The sequence below is a fragment of the Panulirus ornatus genome, chromosome 4, assembly GCF_036320965.1.
Source record: "Panulirus ornatus isolate Po-2019 chromosome 4, ASM3632096v1, whole genome shotgun sequence".
Taxonomy (NCBI): domain Eukaryota; kingdom Metazoa; phylum Arthropoda; class Malacostraca; order Decapoda; family Palinuridae; genus Panulirus; species Panulirus ornatus.
Window position 1 is genome coordinate 11,296,685 of NC_092227.1, and position 22,198 is coordinate 11,318,882.

Here is a 22,198-nt window from a genome sequence, read left to right on the forward strand (position 1 = left end):
TCATTCATTTATACTTGTTTGCCATTTCATGCATAATGAGGTAGTGCCAGGAACAGATGAAGAGTGACCTTATTTGCTCATATTCACTCAATATCAATTATGTATAATGTATGAAAACCAGGGCCCTTTACCCACAACCAAGCCCTACAGACCTTTTTGTGGTTTTACCACACTACTTTACATGCCTTGTTTCAGTTCATTAACAGCACATTGCACCCAGTGTACAACATTGTTCCATTTCATTCTTTCCCATGCATGCCATACAACATAGTGCATGCTCAGACCCCAGTCTCTTAAAACATCTTTCGCTCCGTCCTTCCAACTCCAGTTCGTTCTACCCCAGCTCCTTATCTCTTCCACTTTTGACAGATATTTCCTTTGTTCAGCCTTTCCTTATTCATCCTCTCCATCTGTCCAAACCATTTCAGCACACCCTCTTCACTTTTCAACCAAGCTCTTACTACAATACTTATATTCCTCCTCACACCACATACTGTCCTCAAGCATTTTCATTTCTAACACCATCATTTACACTTTTTGATCCAGTGCCATTGCTTCACATCCATACAACACTGTCACCACCCTCACAGACAGTTACCCCTTTTTCCACATTCCTCAATGTGCCCAGGACGTTTTTTCCTCTAACCCACCCAATGTTGTACTGTAGCTCACATGGTTCCATCCACTACCATATCCACTCCCTGATATCTAAAACGCTCCACATCCTTCAGGTTCTCACCCTTCAAACTTGCATTCCAACCTACCTGTCTCTCTCTCGATGGCTAAACTTTATAAACTTATCTCTTCACATAACTTTCAATTCTCTCCTTTAACACACTTCCCCAGATGTAGAAACTTTTGCAGTTTCACAATCAAGACTGCTACCAGATCCCTCTTATCAACAAACAACAACAGACAACTGCCTCCCCCCCAACTCCAACAGATTGCAGTTCTGCCACTCTCTCCAATACCCTTGTATTTACCTCCCTCACCACCCCATCCATGAATATGTTAAACAGCAATGATGACATCATACAACCGTTTTGCATACCACCTTCCCTGGAACCTCATTCTCCTTTTTTTCTTATTGCACAGACATCATACTGTCTTGATAAAATCTTATCATTGTTTGTGAAAGCTTTTCTCCCTCCTACATCATATATTTGTAACACCTTCCACAGAACATCTATATCATCCTTGCCATACTCTTTCCTCATAACCATAAACACCACATATATATCTTTCTCTGTCTAAGTATCTCTCACACATTTTTTAAAGTAATTACCTGATCCATGCATCCTCTACCCCTCAACCTCTCCTGAAGCTACATCGTTCCTCCCTATTCTGAAGCTGTGTGCATGCCACCACCCTTTCAGTCACCACTCTCCCATATAGTTTACCAGGCACACTCAGCAAACTTACACCTTTATGATATGAACATTTAGTTTTGTCTCCTTTGCCATTATACAGTGGCATTATACAGTTATTCTGGCAATCCTTAAACACCTCACTTTGAGGTATACTTACTATGAAAATCCTAATGAACCATTGGTGAAAAATTCAACTTTTGTTCCATCTACTTCAGCTTTTTTGCCATGCTTTTCTTTATACATGGCATTGCACCACCTCTTCTCTTTTGTCCAAACCACCTGCCATGACTCTCTTGCTTCATATACCTCCACATCCTAACACTCTACATCTGCAACCTACCATCATACACACAACAGTTTTTCAGAGTACTTACTCCATCTTCTCTTCACCTCTCTTTGTCTTTTGCCATTTCCTCATCTGTTCAATTCACTGATACTTCCAATTGTTTTCTTTTTTCTTTTAAACTATTCACTTCCATCCAATTTTTTTTTCATTTTCCCTATGTTTTTGCTCACTTCAACTCACATTTAACCACTTTTTCTGCCCCTGCAACTTCCTCTTGAATGCATGCTGCTTTCTCTTGTACGTCTTCCAGTCATTTGCACATATTCCATGGTGTTAATACCCATACACCTCTCTTTTCTCTCTCACTAACAAATTAACTTCCTCATCCCATGACTCACTGCCCTATCTCAAATGCCCCTGTCCCACCATTGTATGCCACAGCCTTCCCTTGCACATATAAACACAGCTTCTTTAAATATATCCTTTTCTTTACCCACTACACTAGCTTTGCTTAATCTCACCTTTGTTCATTCTTCACCATATCTCTCAAGAGTCTTGAGATATGTTGAAACAGTGTTTGTAGCATTGTAGGGATGGGCAATGTCCAGAGTATAGGCAGGAAAATGTGACTCATGTTTGTTCAGGGAGTATGGTTTCTTATGGGTTTATGATTGGTGGGTTGGAGTTTAAGACAGAGTTGGGAGGTCAGTAGCTTTGTGCTTGTCAGGTTATTTCAGTGTTTATGTGTTTTATCAATGTTATTGTTGTTAGTGGGTGGATCTGTGAGTAGAGGTTGCTGAAGTGTGAGATGGGGGTAAGCTTTTTATTTCCGCTGCGGGGTTAGTGGCTATTTATGGAGTGGTTTGGGTGGGAGGGGTCTAGTGATGTTGCATAGAATTGAGTACCAAGCATTTTGAAATTGGATTTCATTGGGAGGATCTTTGTTTCATCATGTAGGTGTTGAGGTTTTTTGGTTGCGAGACAGTCAGTGATTGTTGGAAGTGCACCATTTTGTGTGGTTTGCATCTTTGTTATATCCGTTTTTAAGAGTTCCAAAGGCTAGGCAGTTGAGGAGTGGTTTAGAGTAGATGAATTGTTTGCAGAGCATGTTGAAGGATTTTTTTTCTTGTTTAAACCTGGTGCCAGTTACTGTTTTGAGGGCATTTAAGTATTTGTGATGCTTTTGCACTGACATTATTGGCATAGGGAGTGAATGTCATTTGTGGTGTCTAGAGTGGTTAGTGTTTGTTCAGTGGGAATAATTATCTGTTCAGGGTGACTGGAGGGTGTGAGCAAGACTGAAGTCTTTTTGGGGTTAACAGAGTGGTTTAAGACTTTTTTGGAGGTGCAGATATCCTGTCCTGGGTGAGCCATCCAATTTTGTAATGAAGTGCTGTATGTTACTGCTACTGTTGTGTTAGGATGTTGTGATGTGATTTGTGGTTTGTTAGAGGTAATGGGAGGTTATGTAGGAGGATTAGAAAAAGAACTGCTCCTTGGGGAATTCCATTGCCTCTTCACATCCATGATCTTAGAAGCAATTATAACAGAGCTGCATACCACAAAACAATGCACTCAGAACAATATCATACCTACTACAAACACTCATCACCTAAACAGCAAAACAAAGATCCTCCCTTTACAATCTCATCTCAGTGTTCTCAGAAATTAAATGTTACTAATGTTTCACTCTTCAGCAGCCTATACCCACAGATCACTCTGTCTCATACAAGTATAACACTATACATAGTACTGACAAAATATGTATACACTAAAGTGACCTGACGTGCACTAAAAACTGCCCTTGCAACTTGGTTTTAAATGCCACCTCACCAAACGTACACCCATCTGAAACCACCTTCTTTAGATATATACAAGTGACACTTTCTTGTCTGTGTTTATCACAACACCCATCCTTTCAGCATTACAAACATCAATTCATTATATCTCAATACCTTTCGTGCCCATGATTCAGTTACCAAAATGAAAACACAATACTTACTGCACAACTACCCTGCACACAGACATAAACACATAGTGTCACTAAAGGGTGGTTAACAAGGGATGCTGCAAGTCAGAGGTATCTCTTATGGTTTGTGTGGTACTACCTAAGAGAGAGTGTTTTTCATACTTCAAGACTTACATTTCTTGCAGCTGAATATTTTAACATGGTTATTCTTTTGGCATTTCTCTATTACTAACATCCATGTTATGTATTAATGAAAATGTAATTGTAATGAAGTATTTTATAAATATGGAGGAAAAATTACTGAATACTAAAACTTTTTTTTTTAGACCGGGAGTGCCAATGACCCCACCTACAGCACCTTTACCACCGGCGGGGCAACCTCCTCCTGGTCTGCCACAACTCGTCAGAGCACCTGCACCCAAACCACAGCAGTCAACTACTGCAATTCCACATGTTTCTGTGGCTCCCTCACCTCCTGCACTTATATCTAGTGTCTCTTTGCAAGCTGCAACTCATGTACAGTCTTTAACTACCCAAGCTCCCATATCCAGCCCCGCCCCACTCCTTGCTCCAGCCACAACCACCTTGCCTCCACAACAACAGCAACAACAACAACAGCACCATCATCATCAGCAACAACAGCATCAACAACATCAGCAGCAACAACATCAGCAACAACAACAACAACAGCAACAACAACAACAACAACAGCAACAACAGCAACAACAACATCAGCAGCAACCACAACAGCAACAACAACAGCAGCAGCCACAGCAGCAGCCTCAACAGCCACCTCAGCAGCCACCTCAGCAGCCACCACAACAACAGCAACCACAACAGCAACAACCACAACAGCAACAACCACTGCAGCAGCAACCTCAACAGCAACAACCACAGCAGCAACAACCACAGCAACAACAACCACAACAACAACAACAACAGCAGCAGCAACAACAACAACAACAACAACAACAACAACAACAACAACAACAACAACAACAAGTTACCTGTCCAGTTTCTCAAGTTTCAACCTCTTTACAGCCCCCTACTCTTGCTCCAGCAATGGCACCCATTTCTTCAACACCTCCAATGCTTCAAGTCAAAGCAGAGGTCAAACTGGAGAATAGCCCAATTAAGAAAGCAAATGCAGTAATTCCTATCACTACCGAAAACAGTTTAGCTAAGAAAGTTGGCCCCATTACTTCCGTAACTGCACTAACATCAGGAACCACAACGCAAATCACACCGGCCCTTTCTCAGCAGACTCCTGTACCAACAGTGAATGGTACACCAAGTGAGAATGGAGAAGGTAGGTAGACATATTGATTTGTTTCCATAAGATATATATATTCATTTTACTTTAGAATGAAGTTCGTTTCCTATTATAGCACAGTAGCATTAGGAACAAATAAACAATGACCTCACTTGCATTCATCTGTTCTCTCACTGATATGTGTGGAGTGTACCAAAACCAGAGCCTACCATCCACAGCCAAGCCCTATAGGCCATTCTGTGGTTTACCATGACTATTTCATATGTCCTGGTTCAGCTTACTGATTGCATTTTGCCTGGGTACTGTAGCATCCAACAGCTTGCTTGACCAGCAACCTATTCCATCAGCACTGGCCCAGCCAAACTGAGTTGGTGAAGACCCTGGAAGACCTCACCAGGCTTCTATCAGTCGTCATTCTCTCACATCCATTCTCTAACTGTCATGTGTAATGCACCATAACCTCAGCTCCCTATCCACAGCTAGATTACACAGGCCTCTCTGTAGATTTCCCTGGCTGCTTTATATGCCCTTATTCAGTCCATTGACAGCACAGTGCCCCCTGTATGCCACATCGCTCCATTGCACTATATTCCATACATGCTTATCACCTTTGTGCATGTTAAGGCCTCGACCTTTCGAAAATATTTTTCACTCAGTCCTTCCTTCTCCAATTTGATCTTCTCCTTGGTCTTATTACTTCCACTTCTGACACATATGTCCTCCTTGTCAATCTCTCATCACTCATTCTCTCTGTATGTCCAAACTGTTTTAGCATGACCTCTTCAGCTATTTCAGCCACACTCTTCTTGTTACCACAGCTCTCTCTTACCCTTATAGTACTCACTCAGTCAAACAGCCTAACATCACCTATTGTCCTCAGACATTTGTTTTCCAACACTTACATTCTCCTCCACATATCCTCATCTATAGGCTATGCCTTGCATCCAAACAACATTGTTGGGACTACTGTACCCTCAAACATACCCATTTTTGCCCTTCCAAATAATAACCTCTTTTCCAAGGCATTCTTCAATGCTCCCAGAACCTGTGCCTCCTCACCCACCTTATGACTCACTTCTATGGTTCCATGTAAATATAATATATGAAATATGAAACATAGAAACCTTGTAAACATGTATATCCTGTACATCTCATTGGAGTAAGATCAACTTGTTCCTGATATTGTTTAACCATGGCATCATATCTGGAAAATGAGAAGTTCTTAGTAAGCTAGTCCCTCAGGAAAACTTGAATCTCTGAATGTGTATCTGCAGATCTCATTTGGTTCTTCTTTGCCAGTCAGCACAACATGTGATGATCATTTGCTGGAAATAAGGTTATAGTTGATTTGAAATAGTCCTTGGCATACCTGAATACAGATTTATGGTTATTTAGAGCAACTTCCAGAAAGGTTTACTTATGTAGAGATACCTTTTTTCTCTTTTTTCCTCATGAATTTGTTTCTTTAGTTAGATTAAGTTTCCTATGTGACTGAAAACGGGAGTTCATTAACTTTCCATGTGCCAGCTAACATAGCACTTTACGAGATTTTGCAAATTTATGTGCATGAAATAATCCTTGGCATAAATTTATGGTTATTCAGAAAGAGGACACTTGCCTAAGGATTAAGTATTAGTCAAACATTAGTAGCTAGTTGGTAGTCAGCCACTAACCAGGGAGGTATGTTACCAGTAGAACCTGTCTGGGTGTTTGGAAGGTCAGTGATGGCTGTGTAGTAAGCCAGCATTTCAATAGTTGTCAAGTTACACTCCTTTGACCCAGGTAGCTGTTTTTTCTCTCTGACTCACCCACATGTGGAGTACTGGCATTCTGTACTCAATCATACAAACTCTCCTTGTCACACATAGCACTTGAAAGACACTTAATTCACAAAACTCAATCTTCCTTAATTTAGATATTTCTACAGTTAGTGGCAAAATTATAGGAGCAATAGATAAAAGCAGTAGGTAAGAACATTGGACAGGAGCATTAGCTAGAAATAATAGGTATTAGTAGTAAGTAGGAATAGTTAGTTTGGAGCATCAGATATAAGTAGTAAGGTGGAACATTAGGTAGACACAGGTTGACACATTAGGTAATAGTAGTTGGTGGGAACATTAGGTAGGAACTTCTGAAAATACTGCACTAGAGTTGCCCTCTGTCAGTGGCCCACTAAGGGTCAGGCACAAAACACTAAGAAGTGACATGGAGTTCACGAGTTATGAAGAATCTTTTGCTAAGGCCACCCCCTTCGAGGGAGTTCCCAAAGGGAACAGGTATCAGAGATAGATGAATGTTATTAACATCTCCTTGCTTAATACTGGTTTTGACACCTACTTACTTTTTTGTTTCCAAAAACCACAGCTTTTTAACCTGTCATTGCTATTGGTGTTAATCTATTCATGTAATACCCTAACACATGTTTGAACTCTGTGCATATTGTAAGCTCTATTGCCTTGCTGTGGATAGAAATTTAAATAAATTGTGAATTACTAGGGGTGCATGAAGGTCTCAGTAACCTGCTAGTGGCCATGGTGGTTAGTTGTGTTGTTTTGTGTGTGGTGGGGTGGCGACAGGAATGGATGAAGGCAGCAAGTATGGGTATGTACATGTGTATATATGTATATGTGTGTGTATGTATACGTATGTATACATTGAAATGTATATGTATGCATATGTGTGTGTGTGTGTGTGTAGGCATTTATGTATATACATGTGTATGTGGATGGGTTGAGCCCTTCCTCATCTGTTTTCTTGCACTACCTTGCTAACACAGGAGACAGCAGTTAAGTATTGTAAAAAAAAAATAAAGAATAATTTCACCTTAATGTGTCTCATTCCTGACAATACAGCACAGTGTCTTAGTATGATGAAAGTCATACCTGTGCCTTTCTGCATAGTTCATGCTACCTAGCTCTCTTAATTGTCCTTGCTCTACTGCGACAAAACACTTTGTTTCGTATCAAACATTCCATGCATCAAAGAATATTTTTATATGGCAAACAAGAATGGTTAGAATTTTGTTCAGGTTACAGCTTTACACTGACAGTCAGGGATTCCATTATAGTCATGCAAATTGTATATTTTGAACTCATTAAGATGGCAGTCACCCCATGCAATTACATTCTTATCAGGAAGGTATTACTTGCTTCTCTTGATATATCGTGTAAGTGCTCACTATCCTTATCCCCAGGTTAAAATTTCAAGGAAGTGATGACCATTGTTATTTTTGAATAACAAAGTTACAATACTGTAGCATTTGTGTTTATATTTTGGGGAATAAGAAAATTTATTGTTCATTTATTCATGCAAGTACATGCCTGCTTGTGTGAACAAGCGAATGATGAGTAGAATGGATGTATATGTAGATAATGCACGTGTTTATTGTGCCTGGTGCTTTGAATTAATGATTGAAGAATACCTACATGTCTAACCACTAATCATCCTTGGTGATGGTATGTAGTGTGTGTAAATTAGCTCATGTATTGAAGCATTTATTTTTTCTTTTTGATATTCATACTTTCTCTTACTCTTCAGTCCAAGACAACACTCCACAACCAACAGTCAATGGAACAATGCAACCTGTTGCTCCAGTACCACCAACATCTGGTCCACCAAAGGCTATGGTCAAGCCGCAGGTTCTTACACATGTCATTGAAGGATTTGTCATTCATGAAGGTAAGTACATAATCAAGTAATCATTTTATGTCAGGCATTTTTGGTAAAAGCTTGTGACATTTAGTGAAAGGAACAGTGCAATGCAAGACCATGCTTGAAATTGAAATAAACTATTTAGTTTGTAATAAGTAAATGGAAAAGTTATTCAGAGGAAGATGTAATCTGTAATCAAAAGGTATTGAAAGAATATAAATGATTATTTCCTTTTTAAAGTGGATAAGAACTAAAACAGAAACACACAAAGGTAGGCATGTCATGGGTTATGTACTAACACACATTAGATTGGAAAAGACAAGATATTTGTAGAGCAGTTTAGCTGAAGTTCCTTGGCAGAATCTTTAGCATTATTATTACTGAATATGAAAGGTAGTTATCAGTATCATGATTAATGTTTTCCACATTGAAAGCAGAGAGTCATGATCGGGATCTTTCTGAAACACACAGATCACTGCATTGACCTGTTTTTACATGGAGTAAAGACACCATCCCATATGCTAAACATAGAAAATATTTTTTTTTCACACTTAATCACAGTTTCTTGCATTAGCAAGGTGGTGCCAGGAACAGGCGAAGAAAGGCCACATCAGCATTATGTTACAAAATAGATATTTTGGGTATATTAGGGGCAGCCTTTTTACTTGTGAGAACATGATTGTAAGGGCAACAAGATCATTGTCTTCACTGTTCTGTCTTTCCTTTAGAGAGTGATGGCATACAATCACAAAATTTGGAAATATTTCTTCCAAATGGCAGTGACCTTTTCATTATACTTGTAATTCTTATTTTTTCTCATTTATCATCAAATTCTGTTTTTACTTCTTAAGGAGACAAACATGTCTTCAAGTGTGGGTACATATCTTTAAGCAAAATATCAGTGATGGTTATGAAAGAGATGAATAAATTGTGGGAGCAATTAGAGAAATATGTAATGAAGTTTGAGGTAGAGAAAAGCAGTTATGCTGTGGGCCACGAGTGCAAGAGTGGGAGATGAGGAAGGTAGAGGTAATTTGAGAGAATAGGGTGCACTAATTGTGGATGCAAATTGTGAGTTTCTGGTAGACTTGTGTGCCTGGAGAGAAATATGTTGTTAGCACATACTGTTTTGAACTCTATTTCTTAAAAAGGAATTGGGAAGGAAAAAATAACAGGCATTGATCAGGAACATACCCATGTACCTACAAGTACCTATGATGAGATTTTGTGCTCATTGCTGGAGAATTTAGAGTTAAGAATAATGAGTCATTTGAGTTATTTGAGGTGCCTTTTGCAGAACGTATTTAAACCATTGTGTCCAAAACTGATTTTTACAGTTATACTCTCTAAACATCCCTCTGTTTGTTGAGCAGCAGAGAAGTCCACTTTTTTGTATGGTACATACAGGTGAAACTCCTGAGAAACTATACACTTTAGTCACCAAAAGCTCTTGGAACAGGCAATGCATTGAGAAAAGCGACACTGGCATCTCTAATCTGGGGAGAATAACCAGTCAGACACAGCATGCTATTCTTAATGCTAAGGTTTTCGTTCATGTCTCTTAGCCATCCCAACTGTGTGACACATGCTGCCCTAGCTAGTCAGTAACTGAATGCTCCCACCTCATTACCCACACTCCCCATACCCACCATCCACAATAAATGATGTCAAGTGGTGAATGTGAGATACAATGTTTTTGGTTAACTGTAGTTTTTTATTATCATTGATATCTTATTATTTTCATCGTTATGACTTTGTTACATAATTATCAATAATGGGGTCCTGATGCGTGTGTTTTCATAACATTAAAGAAGAGATTTGCAGTTAATGTCTCTTTTCTTTGATATGTTCATAGCTGTTGATTGTTGATATTCATATACTATATAATTCAACATTATCAGAGTATTTAAGAAGAAAATTTCTTGCTTTTTATTAATTTGTCAGTCAGTTTTGCAAACTTTGAAAATGAACACTCATGAATATCCTTGTTTCATTATGTAAATTTACTGCATTTATATCCTAACAAAGCACCCTTTTCTGTTTCCATGTTTCCTGCCTTTTAACTCCACTGGAGACTCTAACCCCTTAACCCTCTGACTGCATCATCTATTATCCTTGCCCTCTTCCCCTACTCTATTTTCAGACTGTCCACAAAAGTCACTCTCTTTCTCTACACAGCAAGCTTTGTCCTGATGGCCATCCAACCTAGACGAAAGAGTGTCCTCTTGAATTTGCACCTGCTTGCTCATCTGTTCCACCTACTTAAAACACCAAACTTTTCCTCTCTGTAACCACGCATTGATTAACATCCCACCCTAAGAATTGATCGATCAAATCCTCAACTATCCATTGCCTGACATCTCATTTCCAGCCTTAATCCGTCCCCAACATCTCCTATCCATAAACACACCTCGCAAATCACAGCTTCTTGGAACCATATTTCCCTAACAATACGCCATCTTGATGATATTCTTTCTACTTACAATTTTCAGGCACTCCCAAAATTTATCATGTTATCCCCCAACTTATCCACTTCAGGGTTCCATGGGTTCTCATCCCTAAGCTATCCTCCCCATTATGCTCACTTCATTCTAGCTTTTTCTGCTATTATCTCTCCATTGATTGGATCACCTCCCCCTCTTTTCTCCTTATCAACATTTCCCTCAATTTCTGTCTGTCCCTACACTTTTTCAATCAGTAATTTCTGCTCTCCACATAATAAGCACCAGCGCACTGTATATGCCTGATCATTCCAAGCACTCTTCATCCCAATACTTCATCTGCTCCCTCTTTCCATGACTCTGCATTTACTCCTTACACCATCCTAACAATAAACCAACCCTGGAGAATCAAACTGCCGCAACTACATTCACTGAGAACCAATCACTTTCCTCTCTTCCTACACGTACACATGCCTTACATCCTCGATAAAAACTTTTCACTGCTTCTAACAACTTGCCTCCCACACCATATATTCTTAATACCTTCCACAGAGCATCTCTATCAACTCTATCATATGCCTTCTCCAGATCCATAAATGCTACATACAAATCCATTTGCTTTTCTAAGTATTTCTCACATACATTCTTCAAAGCAAACACCTGATCCACACATCCTCTACCACTTCTGAAACCGCACTGCTCTTCCCCAATCTGATGCTCTGTACATGCCTTCACCCTCTCAATCAATACCCTCCCATATAATTTACCAGGAATACTCAACAAACTTATACCTCTGTAATTTGAGCACTCACTCTTATCCCCTTTGCCTTTGTACAGTGGCACTATGCACGCATTCCGCCAATCCTCAGGCACCTCACCATGAGTCATACATACATTAAATAACCTTACCAACCAGTCAACAATACAGTCACCCCCTTTCTTAATAAATTCCACTGCAATACCATCCAAACCTGCTGCCTTGCCGGCTTTCATCTTCCGCAAAGCTTTTACTACCTCTTCTCTGTTTACCAAATCATTTTCCCTAACCCTCTCACTTTGCACACCACCTCGACCAAAACACCCTATATCTGCCACTCTGTCATCAGACACATTCAACAAACCTTCAAAATACTCATTCCATCTCCTTCTCACATCACCGCTACTTGTTATCACCTCCCCATTTACGCCCTTCACTGAAGTTCCCATTTGCTCCCTTGTCTTACGCACCCTATTTACCTCCTTCCAGAACTGCATTTATTGTCTTTATTCTTTGAAATGTCCATAACCTTTGAGCATTAGCATTCTTAAAGTATTATAAAGAGAAAATTAAATCTTTGTATTGGTTTGTTTGTCTGTTTTGTAAACTTAGCTTTTCCGTTCTGACTGTACTATAGCTATTCCGTAGACAAAGCACCTCTCTTTGTTTCCTGTTTCTCCTTTAACTCCACCTTGGATGACTCTAACACTCCTTCACCCTCTGCTGCTCATCTTATTAATCCTATGCCTCTTCCTGTAATCTATTTTCAGACTGTCCAAAAAGTACTTCTTTCTCTGGACACAGGCAAGACTTATGGTCCTGATGGCATCCAACCCTATGTACTGAAAGAGTGTGCCTCTGAATTTGCACCCGTGCTTGCTCATCTGTTCCACCTCTACTTAAAAACCAAAACTTTTCCATCTCTGTGGAAGCATGCATTGATACATCCCATCCCTAAGAAGGGTGATAGTTCAAATGTCTCTAACTATTGTCCTATTGCCTTGACATCTACCATTTCCAAAGCCTTTGAATCCGTCCCCAACTCCCATATCCTTAAACACCTCGAAAATCACAGTCTTCTCTGTGATCACCAGTATGGTTTCCATAAGGCAAGAGCCACTGATGATATTCTTTTCTATCTTACAAATGTCAGGTCATCATCCCCTGAAAGATTTTGGGGAGTCATGTGTAGTTGCCCTCAACTTATCTAAGGCTTTTGACAGGGTGTGGCATCGGGGTCTCATCTCTAAGCTATCCTCCCCCACTTTGCTCCTTCATATCTAGCTTCCTTTCCTGCTGATTTGTCTCTGTGATTGTTGATGGATCAGCCTCCCCCCCTTTTCTCCATCAACAACAGTGTCCCTCAAGGTTCTGTCCTGTCCCTGACACTTTTTTTCAGTGATTTTCTCTCCTCCACATATAATCCAGTGCACTCGTATGCTGATCACTCAACACTGCATTCATCCATATACTTCAATTCTGCTCCCTCTTCTCTCACTTGATCTGCATCTTGTCTTGACACAGGTTCCTCAATAAACTCAGACTTGGACAGGATATCTAAGTGGTGTAGACAAAATCTTGTTAAGTTTAATGCCTCCAAGACCCAATTTCTACCCATCTCTGTATTGAAAACTCCTCAAAACTCTTGTCTCTCATTTGACAGTTCTGTAATTCCACTTCTTGACTCAGTAGACAGACTTGTATTACTGTAATATCCACTCTTTCCTGGAAAGCCCTCATTACAGGAATAGCTTAGTCTGCCTCTATTGCCTCTTATTGAAACTTCTCTTCTGAACAGTTACTCCGTTTATACAAAAGATTAATTTGTTCTTGTATGGAGTACTGCTGTCACATTTTGGGAGGTCGTAGCTCTATATGCTTACTTGACAGAGTTAAGTTGAAAGTGATCCAACTTATAAACTGTCCCAGGCTAACTTCCAGACTTGATCTCATTGCCCCATGCTGCAGTGTTGGCTCACTTTCTCTCTTCTGTGGGTATTACTTTGGTTTTTGCTCCTGAGAGCTGACTGCTTGTGTTATTACTAGTAGCTAGACCATGCAATATTTGGCAAGCTGCTGCATCACATGATTATTGTGTGGCCATTGACAAAGGTGGGCTGTTTTGATACCTGCTTCTTCCCCGACACTTTAAAGCTTTGGAACTCTGTACCTTATCACAGTTTTCCAAATAACTATGACCTAGCACATTTCAAAAGACAGGTCTTTCACTCCCTCTAAAATTTCCCTTGTCTTTTTGTTTTCCACTTCATAATTGTCTCTATATTTCAATTGAGGCACGGCCTTGGTGTGGACTTTTGTCCATGACTGGAGCCTTCAAAAAGAAAAATCTCATGATTATTATACTTGATCACAATTTTGCGCATCAGCGAGGTAGTGCCAGGAAACAGACGAAGAATGACCCATCCACTCATATTCACATAAACACCCATACATGCACATATACATACATATACATATCAGCATATACATACACATACACAGACATATACATATATACACATGTTCCTATGAGTCCATGGGGAAAATGAAACACGTGGACTCATAGGAATATCTTGATCACACGCAAAATTGTGATCCTTTCCGATATACACATGTACATATTCATACTTGCTTGCCATCATCTATTCCTGGCACTACCTGACCCCACAGGAAACAGCATTGCTGTCCCATGCTTCAGCGAGGTAGCACCAGGAAAACAGACAAAAAAGGCCACATTCGTTCACACTGTCTCTAGCTGCAATGCACCGAAACCACGGCTCCCTATCCACATCCAGGCCCCACAGAACTTTTCATGGTTTACCCCAGATGTTTCAAATGCCCTGGTTCAGTCCATTGACAGCATGTTGTCCCTAGTATACCACATTGTTCCAATTCACTCTATTCCTTGCATGCCTCTCACTCTCCTGTATGTTCAGGCCTTTTTTCACTCCATCCTTCCACCTCCAGTTTGATCTCCCGCTTCTCCTTGTTCCCTTCACCTCTGACACATAAATCCTCTTTGTCAACCTTTCCTCATTCATTCTCTCTCTATATGTCCAAAACCATTTCAACAGCCTCTTCTGCTCTCTCAACAAGGCTTTTTATTTCCACACATCTCTTTTACCCTTTCATTACTTACTTGATCAAACCACATGACACCACATATTGTCATCAAACATTTCATTTCTGACACATCCACCTTCCTCCGTACAACCCTGTCTATAGCCCCATGCCTCACAACCATATGATATTGTTGGAACCACTATTCCTTCAAACATACCCATTTTTGCTGTCCGAGATAATGTTTTCTTCTTCCACACATTCATCATCACTCCAGAACTTTTGCTCCCCTCCCCCACTTCCGCTTCTGTGGTTCCATTCACTGCCAAGTCTACTCCCAGATATCTGAAACACTTCACTAACTCCAATTTTTCTCCATTCAAACTTACATCCCAATTAACTTGTCCCTCAACCCTACTGAACCTTGCTCTTATTCACATTTACTCTCAACCTTCTCCTCTCACACCTTTTTCCAAACTCGGTCAACACCTTCTGCAATTTCTCACTCGAATCAGCCACCAGAGCTGTATCGTTGACGAACGACAACTGACTTACTTCCCAGGCCTTCATCCCAACAGATTGCATACTTGCCCTTCTCTCCAAAACTCATGCATTTACCTCCCTAGCCACCCCACCCATGAACAAATTAAATAACCATGAGGACATCACACACCCCTGCTGCAGACCGACATATTCACTGGGAACCAATCACTCTCCTCTCTTCCTACTTGTACAGATGCCTTACATCCTTGGTAAAAATGTTTCACTGCTTCTAGTAACGTACCTCCCACGCTATATACTCTTAAGACCTTCCACAAAGCATCTCTATCAACCCTATCATATACCTTTGCCACATACAAATCCATCTGTTTTTCTAAGTATTTCTCACACACATTCTTCAAAGCAAACACCTGATCCACACATCCTCCACCACTTCTGAAATCACCTGATGCTCTGTACATGCCTTCACCCTCTCAATCAATACCCTCCCATAGAGTTTCCCAGGAATACTCAATAAACTTATCCCTCAGTAATTTGAACACTTGCCTTTATCCCCTTTGCCCTTGTATGACACTGTGCATGCATTCCACCAATCCTCAGGCACTTCACCATGATCCATACATACATTTCATATACCATCCAAACCTGCCGCCTTGTTGAATTTCATTTTCCACAAAGCTTTCACTACCTTTTCTTTCATAACCATTCCATTCTCCCTGACCCTCTCACTTTGCACACCACCTTGACCAAGACTCTCCATATCTGCCACTCTATCATCAAACACATTCAACAAACCTTCAAAATACTCACTCCATCTTCTCACTTCTTCACTACCTGTTCTTACTTTCCCACTTGCCCACTTCACTGATGTTCCTATTTGTTCTCATGTCTTACACACGTTATTTTCCTCTTTCCAAAACTTTTTAATCCTAAAGTTTAATGATACTCTCTCACCCCAACTCTCTTTTTCCCTCTTTTTCAACCCTTGCATCTTTCTCTTGACCTCTTGCCACTTTCTTTTATACATCTCCCATGCATTTGCACTCTTTCCTTGCAAGTATCATTCAAATGCCTTTCTTTTCTCTTTCACTAACAACTTTACTTCTTCATCCCACCACTCACTACCCTTTGTAATCTGCCCCCCTCCCACCTTTCTCATGCAACATGCATCTTTTGTGCAAGCCATCACTGCTTCCCTAAATACATTCCATTCCTCACCCACTCCCCACACGTCATTTGCTCTTACCTTTTGCCATTCTACAGTCAATCTCTCCAGGAACTTCCTCACACAAGTCGTCTTTCCAAGCTCACTTACTCTCATCACTCTCTTTTCCCCAACATTCTCTCTTCTTTTTTGAAAACCTTTACAAACCTTCACCTTTGCCTCCACAAGATGGTAATCAGACATCCCTCCATCTGCCCCTCTCAGCACCTCAACATCCAAAAGGCTCTCTTTTACATGCCTATCAATTAACAAGTAATCCAATAGTGCCCTCTGACCATCTCTCCTAATCACATATGTATACTCATGTATATCTCTCTTTTTAAATTGGCTATTCCTAATCACCAGTCTTTTTTCAGCACACAAATCCACAAGTTTCTCACCATTATCATTCACAACACTGAATACCCCATAAACACCAGTTTTACCCTCAACTGCCACATTACTCACCTTTTGCATTTAAATCACCCATCACTAAAACCCTGTCTCGTGCATCAAAGCTGCTGACACACTCACTCAGCTGCTCCCAGAACACTTGCCTCTCATATCTTTCTTCTCATGACCAGGTGCATAGGTACCAATAATCACCCATCCCTATACATCCACTTTCAGTTATACCCGCATCAATCTAGAATTTTGTTTCTTACACTCATACCCATACTCCCACAACTCCTGCTTCAGGAGTAGTTCTCCTCCTTCCTTAGCTCTTGTCCTCTCACCAACCCTTGACTTTACTCCCAAAACTTTCCCAAACCACTCTTTCCCTTTACTCTTGAGCTTTGTTTCACTTAGAGCCTGAACATCTATTTTTCTTTCCTCAAACATACTGCCTATTTCTCCTTTCCTCTCATCTTGGCTACATCCACACACATTCAGAAACCCCAGTCTGAGCCTTCTAGGAGGATGAGCACTCCCCGCTTGACTCCTTGCTTCCCCTTTAGAAATTGAACTATAAAGAGGGAAAGGTTTCCAGCCCTCCGCTCCTGCCCCCTTTAGTCGCCTTCTACAATACATGGGGAATACGTGGGAAGTATTCATATTTAAACCTTTTTTTAAGATACTCAATGTTTGTCTCACTATATTTAAAGATAATAAGGGAGTTTTCTTCTTTGGTTCAAAAGTTTCAGCATTTCAAAGTTGAAAAATTTTGATTGCAGATTTCCTGACTCAGTTTGGCGATTGTCCACTTTCTCTGTGCAGTGCCTTATTTGTTGTTGAATGTTATGTGTGAAGTAGAGCTAGAGAATGGTTCTGGAGTGATATCCAGCAACCCTTGTCAATGTAAGAAGATAAAAGACAGCAACTTCAACCAGGGAGGGGTTCCTAAACAACCAAACATGCACTGGCTCACTGTACTGCTATCACTAACCCTCCTGGTACCCAGGAGCTAGTACTTCCCTAGTTGGCAGTTGCCTGTCACTTGTTACTATTTCTTTTTTTTTTATTTTCCATGTTAATGAGGTAGTTCTAGGAACAGATGAAAGTCATAGCTAAAGCTGATAAACCAAAACATTGGGTAAGTTGTATTGTTGTTGAAAGCAAGAAATCTTGTGACAGAATTTGCATTGATCCGTAAGCATTGAATAAAGACCTGAAAAGAGAAATGCTTCCATACTTCTACTACTATTGATTGATATATTGTCTGACTTTTCAAAGGCTAGATTATTGTCAAAGTTGGATATGAGGAATGGTTACTGGCATTGTTTATATGATGATCAGTCAAGCTATCTTACTGTTTCAGACATGTCTAGGAAGGTACAGGTGTTTTAGGATTATCATTTGGCTTATCTGTGAGTACCAAAATATTCCAGAAGAGGCTGAATGCAGCCATGGAGGTTCCGAAAGGAGTTGTACATGTAACTGATGACATATTTGTGTATGATATTGGAGACTATAATGAAATAGCTAATGATGATCATAACAATAGAGAGAGATGTAGGAAGCAACAGATCAAGCTCAACAGTTTTAAGGTAGAATTGAGGAGGTCTGATATTTCATTTCTTGGACATATAGTGTGTAAGTATAGTTTGAAACCTGATCTTGTGAAGATAGCATCCTTTGTAAAGATGAAAACTCAACAAAATATGACAGAGGTAAAGAAATTAGCAGATATGGTGATTTATTTAGCTAGGTTACTTAACTTGTCTGATGCAATGGAGCCTCTCAATCATTAGCTAATAAATATTTGAATGACAGTGGGGAAGCATACAGGAAGCTCTGGATAATGTCAAGCACTTAGTGACAACCTGTCTAGGGTTAGCTTTATCTGACCATAACAAACTTGTTCTTCAGTGTGATGCTAGTCAGACAAGCTTAGGTACTAAGTTGATGCAGGAAGGTAATTCAGTAACTTATGCAAGAAGAGCATTTACTTCTACAGTGACTAGATATGCAGAGATAGAGAGAGGGGTTAGTAGTTGTATTTCACCTGACAAAGTTTCATTAGTGTGCAGTTCCTGCAAAAAGCCTCCCTGTACATTTTCAAGGTTGATGCAACAATAATATTTTAGTACTTTGTCATCTTTCCTTTGGACTTAATTACCATCTGGTGACATCTGGGCAAGGTTCCTGAATTATTCTAGGTCCATGTTTTGCGTCCATAGGGTCTTGATTTCCTTAATGAGGTATTTCAGGAAATAGCTACCTGATCATGCTTTCTGAGTGCCCAGTGCACCTAGAAGTCTTATGTGTACCCACATTTTTTTGCTTCTAGGCAAGAATTTGTGCTTTTTTCCTCTTTAGAAAGGCAAATCCTAACCATTTTGAAGCAAATGTAGAAGAAGAAATACAGCACCCAGAAGTGAAATTCCCAGAATGAAGTGGTAGCCAGGAAGAGTAAAGAAAGAACACCCTTCCTTCAAGATAGCATGAGAAACATTGAGGCAGGTTGCTGATGCTCACACTGTTGGAAACACTAGTCTCAGTGATAATATTTATTATGATTTCACCCTGAGAGCATCATATGCTTGGAATCACCACATACTTAGTCGAATATTTATTATGATTTCACCCTGAGAGCATCATATGCTTGTACTCACAACATACCTTAGTCGTGTATCGCCTTTGAAAAAGTATTGGCAACAGACAATATTTTTTGTGGAAACTGAACATTTTGGAGACTGACTAAAGTAATAGGTAACCACAAACATCTACAATCAGTCATAGAATAACCTCTAGACCAAGTGCCAAAAGCAGTTGCAAGGAATGTTGCTCCAAGCTCACCAGTATGACACAGAATTGGAATGTCAGTCTGGGAGGGACATGCACATTGCAGATTTTCAGTCAAGGATGCACTTACCAGGGAATGAAAGAGGACAGATGTTTGAGAGTATAAATGGGGTATCTTTCCTACCCATTAGACCTAGAGAAGATCAAAGAGCAACACTAAATGATGAGACAGTGAATTGGCTCATGGCTCATGGAAGCCATAGTCTCTAGATGGCCTGATACGAAAGACACTGTACCTAACCAGCTACTGCCTCATTTTCATTCAAGAGATGAGTTCTCAGCACAAAATGTTTGGTGTTCAAAGGGGATAGGATTGCTATACTTCATGCATTGTATGCAGAAGTCAAGAAGCCAAAACACTTGACTCATGGGGTGTAAAAGGCTGTCTGTGGCTTGTAAGGGAATGTGTATACTGGCCAAGTATGAATGCTGAGACCAAAGAGCACATTGCCTAGAGTGAAATATGCATCTGTTGCATAACAGCTAGAGACTGAGTGTGAACGAATGGGGCCTTTGTTGTCTTTTCCTAGTGCTACCTTGCACACATGAGGGGGTAGGGGGATGGTATTCCATGTGTGGCGAGGTGGCGATGGGAATGAATAAAGGCAGACAGTGTGAATTGTGTGCATGGGTATATATGTATGTGTCTGTGTGTGTATATATATGTGTACATTGAGATGTATAGGTATGTATATTTGTGTGTGTGGACGTGTATGTATATACATTGTGTATGGGGGTGGGTTGGGCCATTTCTTTCGTCTGTTTCCTTGCGCTACCTCGCAAACGCGGGAGACAGCGACGGGGCAAAATGAAGAAAAATGTATATATATATATATATATATATATATATATATAGAGCAGTGCGGTTTCAGAAGTGGTAGAGGATGTGTGGATCAGGTGTTTGCTTTGAAGAATGTATGTGAGAAATACTTAGAAAAGCAAATGGATTTGTATGTAGCATTTATGGATCTGGAGAAGGCATATGATAGAGTTGATAGAGATGCTCTGTGGAAGGTATTAAGAATATATGGTGTGGGAGGAAAGTTGTTAGAAGCAGTGAAAAGTTTTTATCGAGGATGTAAGGCATGTGTACATGTAGGAAGAGAGGAAAGTGATTGGTTCTCAGTGAATGTAGGTTTGCGGCAGGGGTGTGTGATGTCTCCATGGTTGTTTAATTTGTTTATGGATGGGGTTGTTAGGGAGGTAAATGCAAGAGTTTTGGAAAGAGGGGCAAGTATGAAGTCTGTTGGGGATGAGAGAGCTTGGGAAGTGAGTCAGTTGTTGTTCGCTGATGATACAGCGCTGGTGGCTGATTCATGTGAGAAACTGCAGAAGCTGGTGACTGAGTTTGGAAAAGTGTGTGGAAGAAGAAAGTTAAGAGTAAATGTGAATAAGAGCAAGGTTATTAGGTACAGTAGGGTTGAGGGTCAAGTCAATTGGGAGGTGAGTTTGAATGGAGAAAAACTGGAGGAAGTGAAGTGTTTTAGATATCTGGGAGTGGATCTGGCAGCGGATGGAACCATGGAAGCGGAAGTGGATCATAGGGTGGGGGAGGGGGCGAAAATTCTGGGGGCCTTGAAGAATGTGTGGAAGTCGAGAACATTATCTCGGAAAGCAAAAATGGGTATGTTTGAAGGAATAGTGGTTCCAACAATGTTGTATGGTTGCGAGGCGTGGGCTATGGATAGAGTTGTGCGCAGGAGGATGGATGTGCTGGAAATGAGATGTTTGAGGACAATGTGTGGTGTGAGGTGGTTTGATTGAGTGAGTAACGTAAGGGTAAGAGAGATGTGTGGAAATAAAAAGAGCGTGGTTGAGAGAGCAGAAGAGGGTGTTTTGAAGTGGTTTGGGCACATGGAGAGGATGAGTGAGGAAAGATTGACCAAGAGTATATATATGTGTCGGAGGTGGAGGGAACAAGGAGAAGAGGGAGACCAAATTGGAGGTGGAAAGATGGAGTGAAAAAGATTTTGTGTGATCAGGGCCTGAACATGCAGGAGGGTGAAAGGAGGGCAAGGAATAGAGTGAATTGGAGCGATGTGGTATACCGGGGTTGACGTGCTGTCAGTGGATTGAAGCAGGGCATGTGAAGCGTCTGGGGTAAACCATGGAAAACTGTGTAGGTATGTACATTTGCGTGTGTGGACGTATGTATATACATGTGTATGGGGGGGGGGCCATTTCTTTTGTCTGTTTCCTTGCGCTACCTCGCAAACGCGGGAGACAGCGACAAAGTATAAAAAAAAAAAAAAATATATATATATATACACACACACAGACATATACATATATACACGTGTACATAATTCATACTGTCTGCCCTTATTCATTTCCGTCGCCACCCCGCCACACATGAAATGAAAACCCCCTCACCTGCATGTGCGCGAGGTAGCGCTAGGAAAAGACAACAAAGGCCACATTCGTTCACATTCAGTCTCTA

General features: G+C 40.5%; 1 protein-coding gene across 5 annotated transcripts in view; it reads left to right on the top strand.

Annotated features, from left to right (window-relative positions):
- The window catches only part of LOC139765852 (uncharacterized), a 323,832-nt gene that overhangs the window by 265,956 nt on the left and 35,678 nt on the right, over positions 1-22,198 (top strand). For all 5 annotated transcript variants that reach the window (XM_071693730.1, XM_071693707.1, XM_071693717.1 and 2 more), the window contains 2 exons: positions 3,952-4,934; positions 8,436-8,576. In XM_071693730.1, coding sequence (XP_071549831.1) covers positions 3,952-4,934; positions 8,436-8,576 — 1,124 coding nt within the window. The remainder of the gene's footprint in view (positions 1-3,951; positions 4,935-8,435; positions 8,577-22,198) is intronic.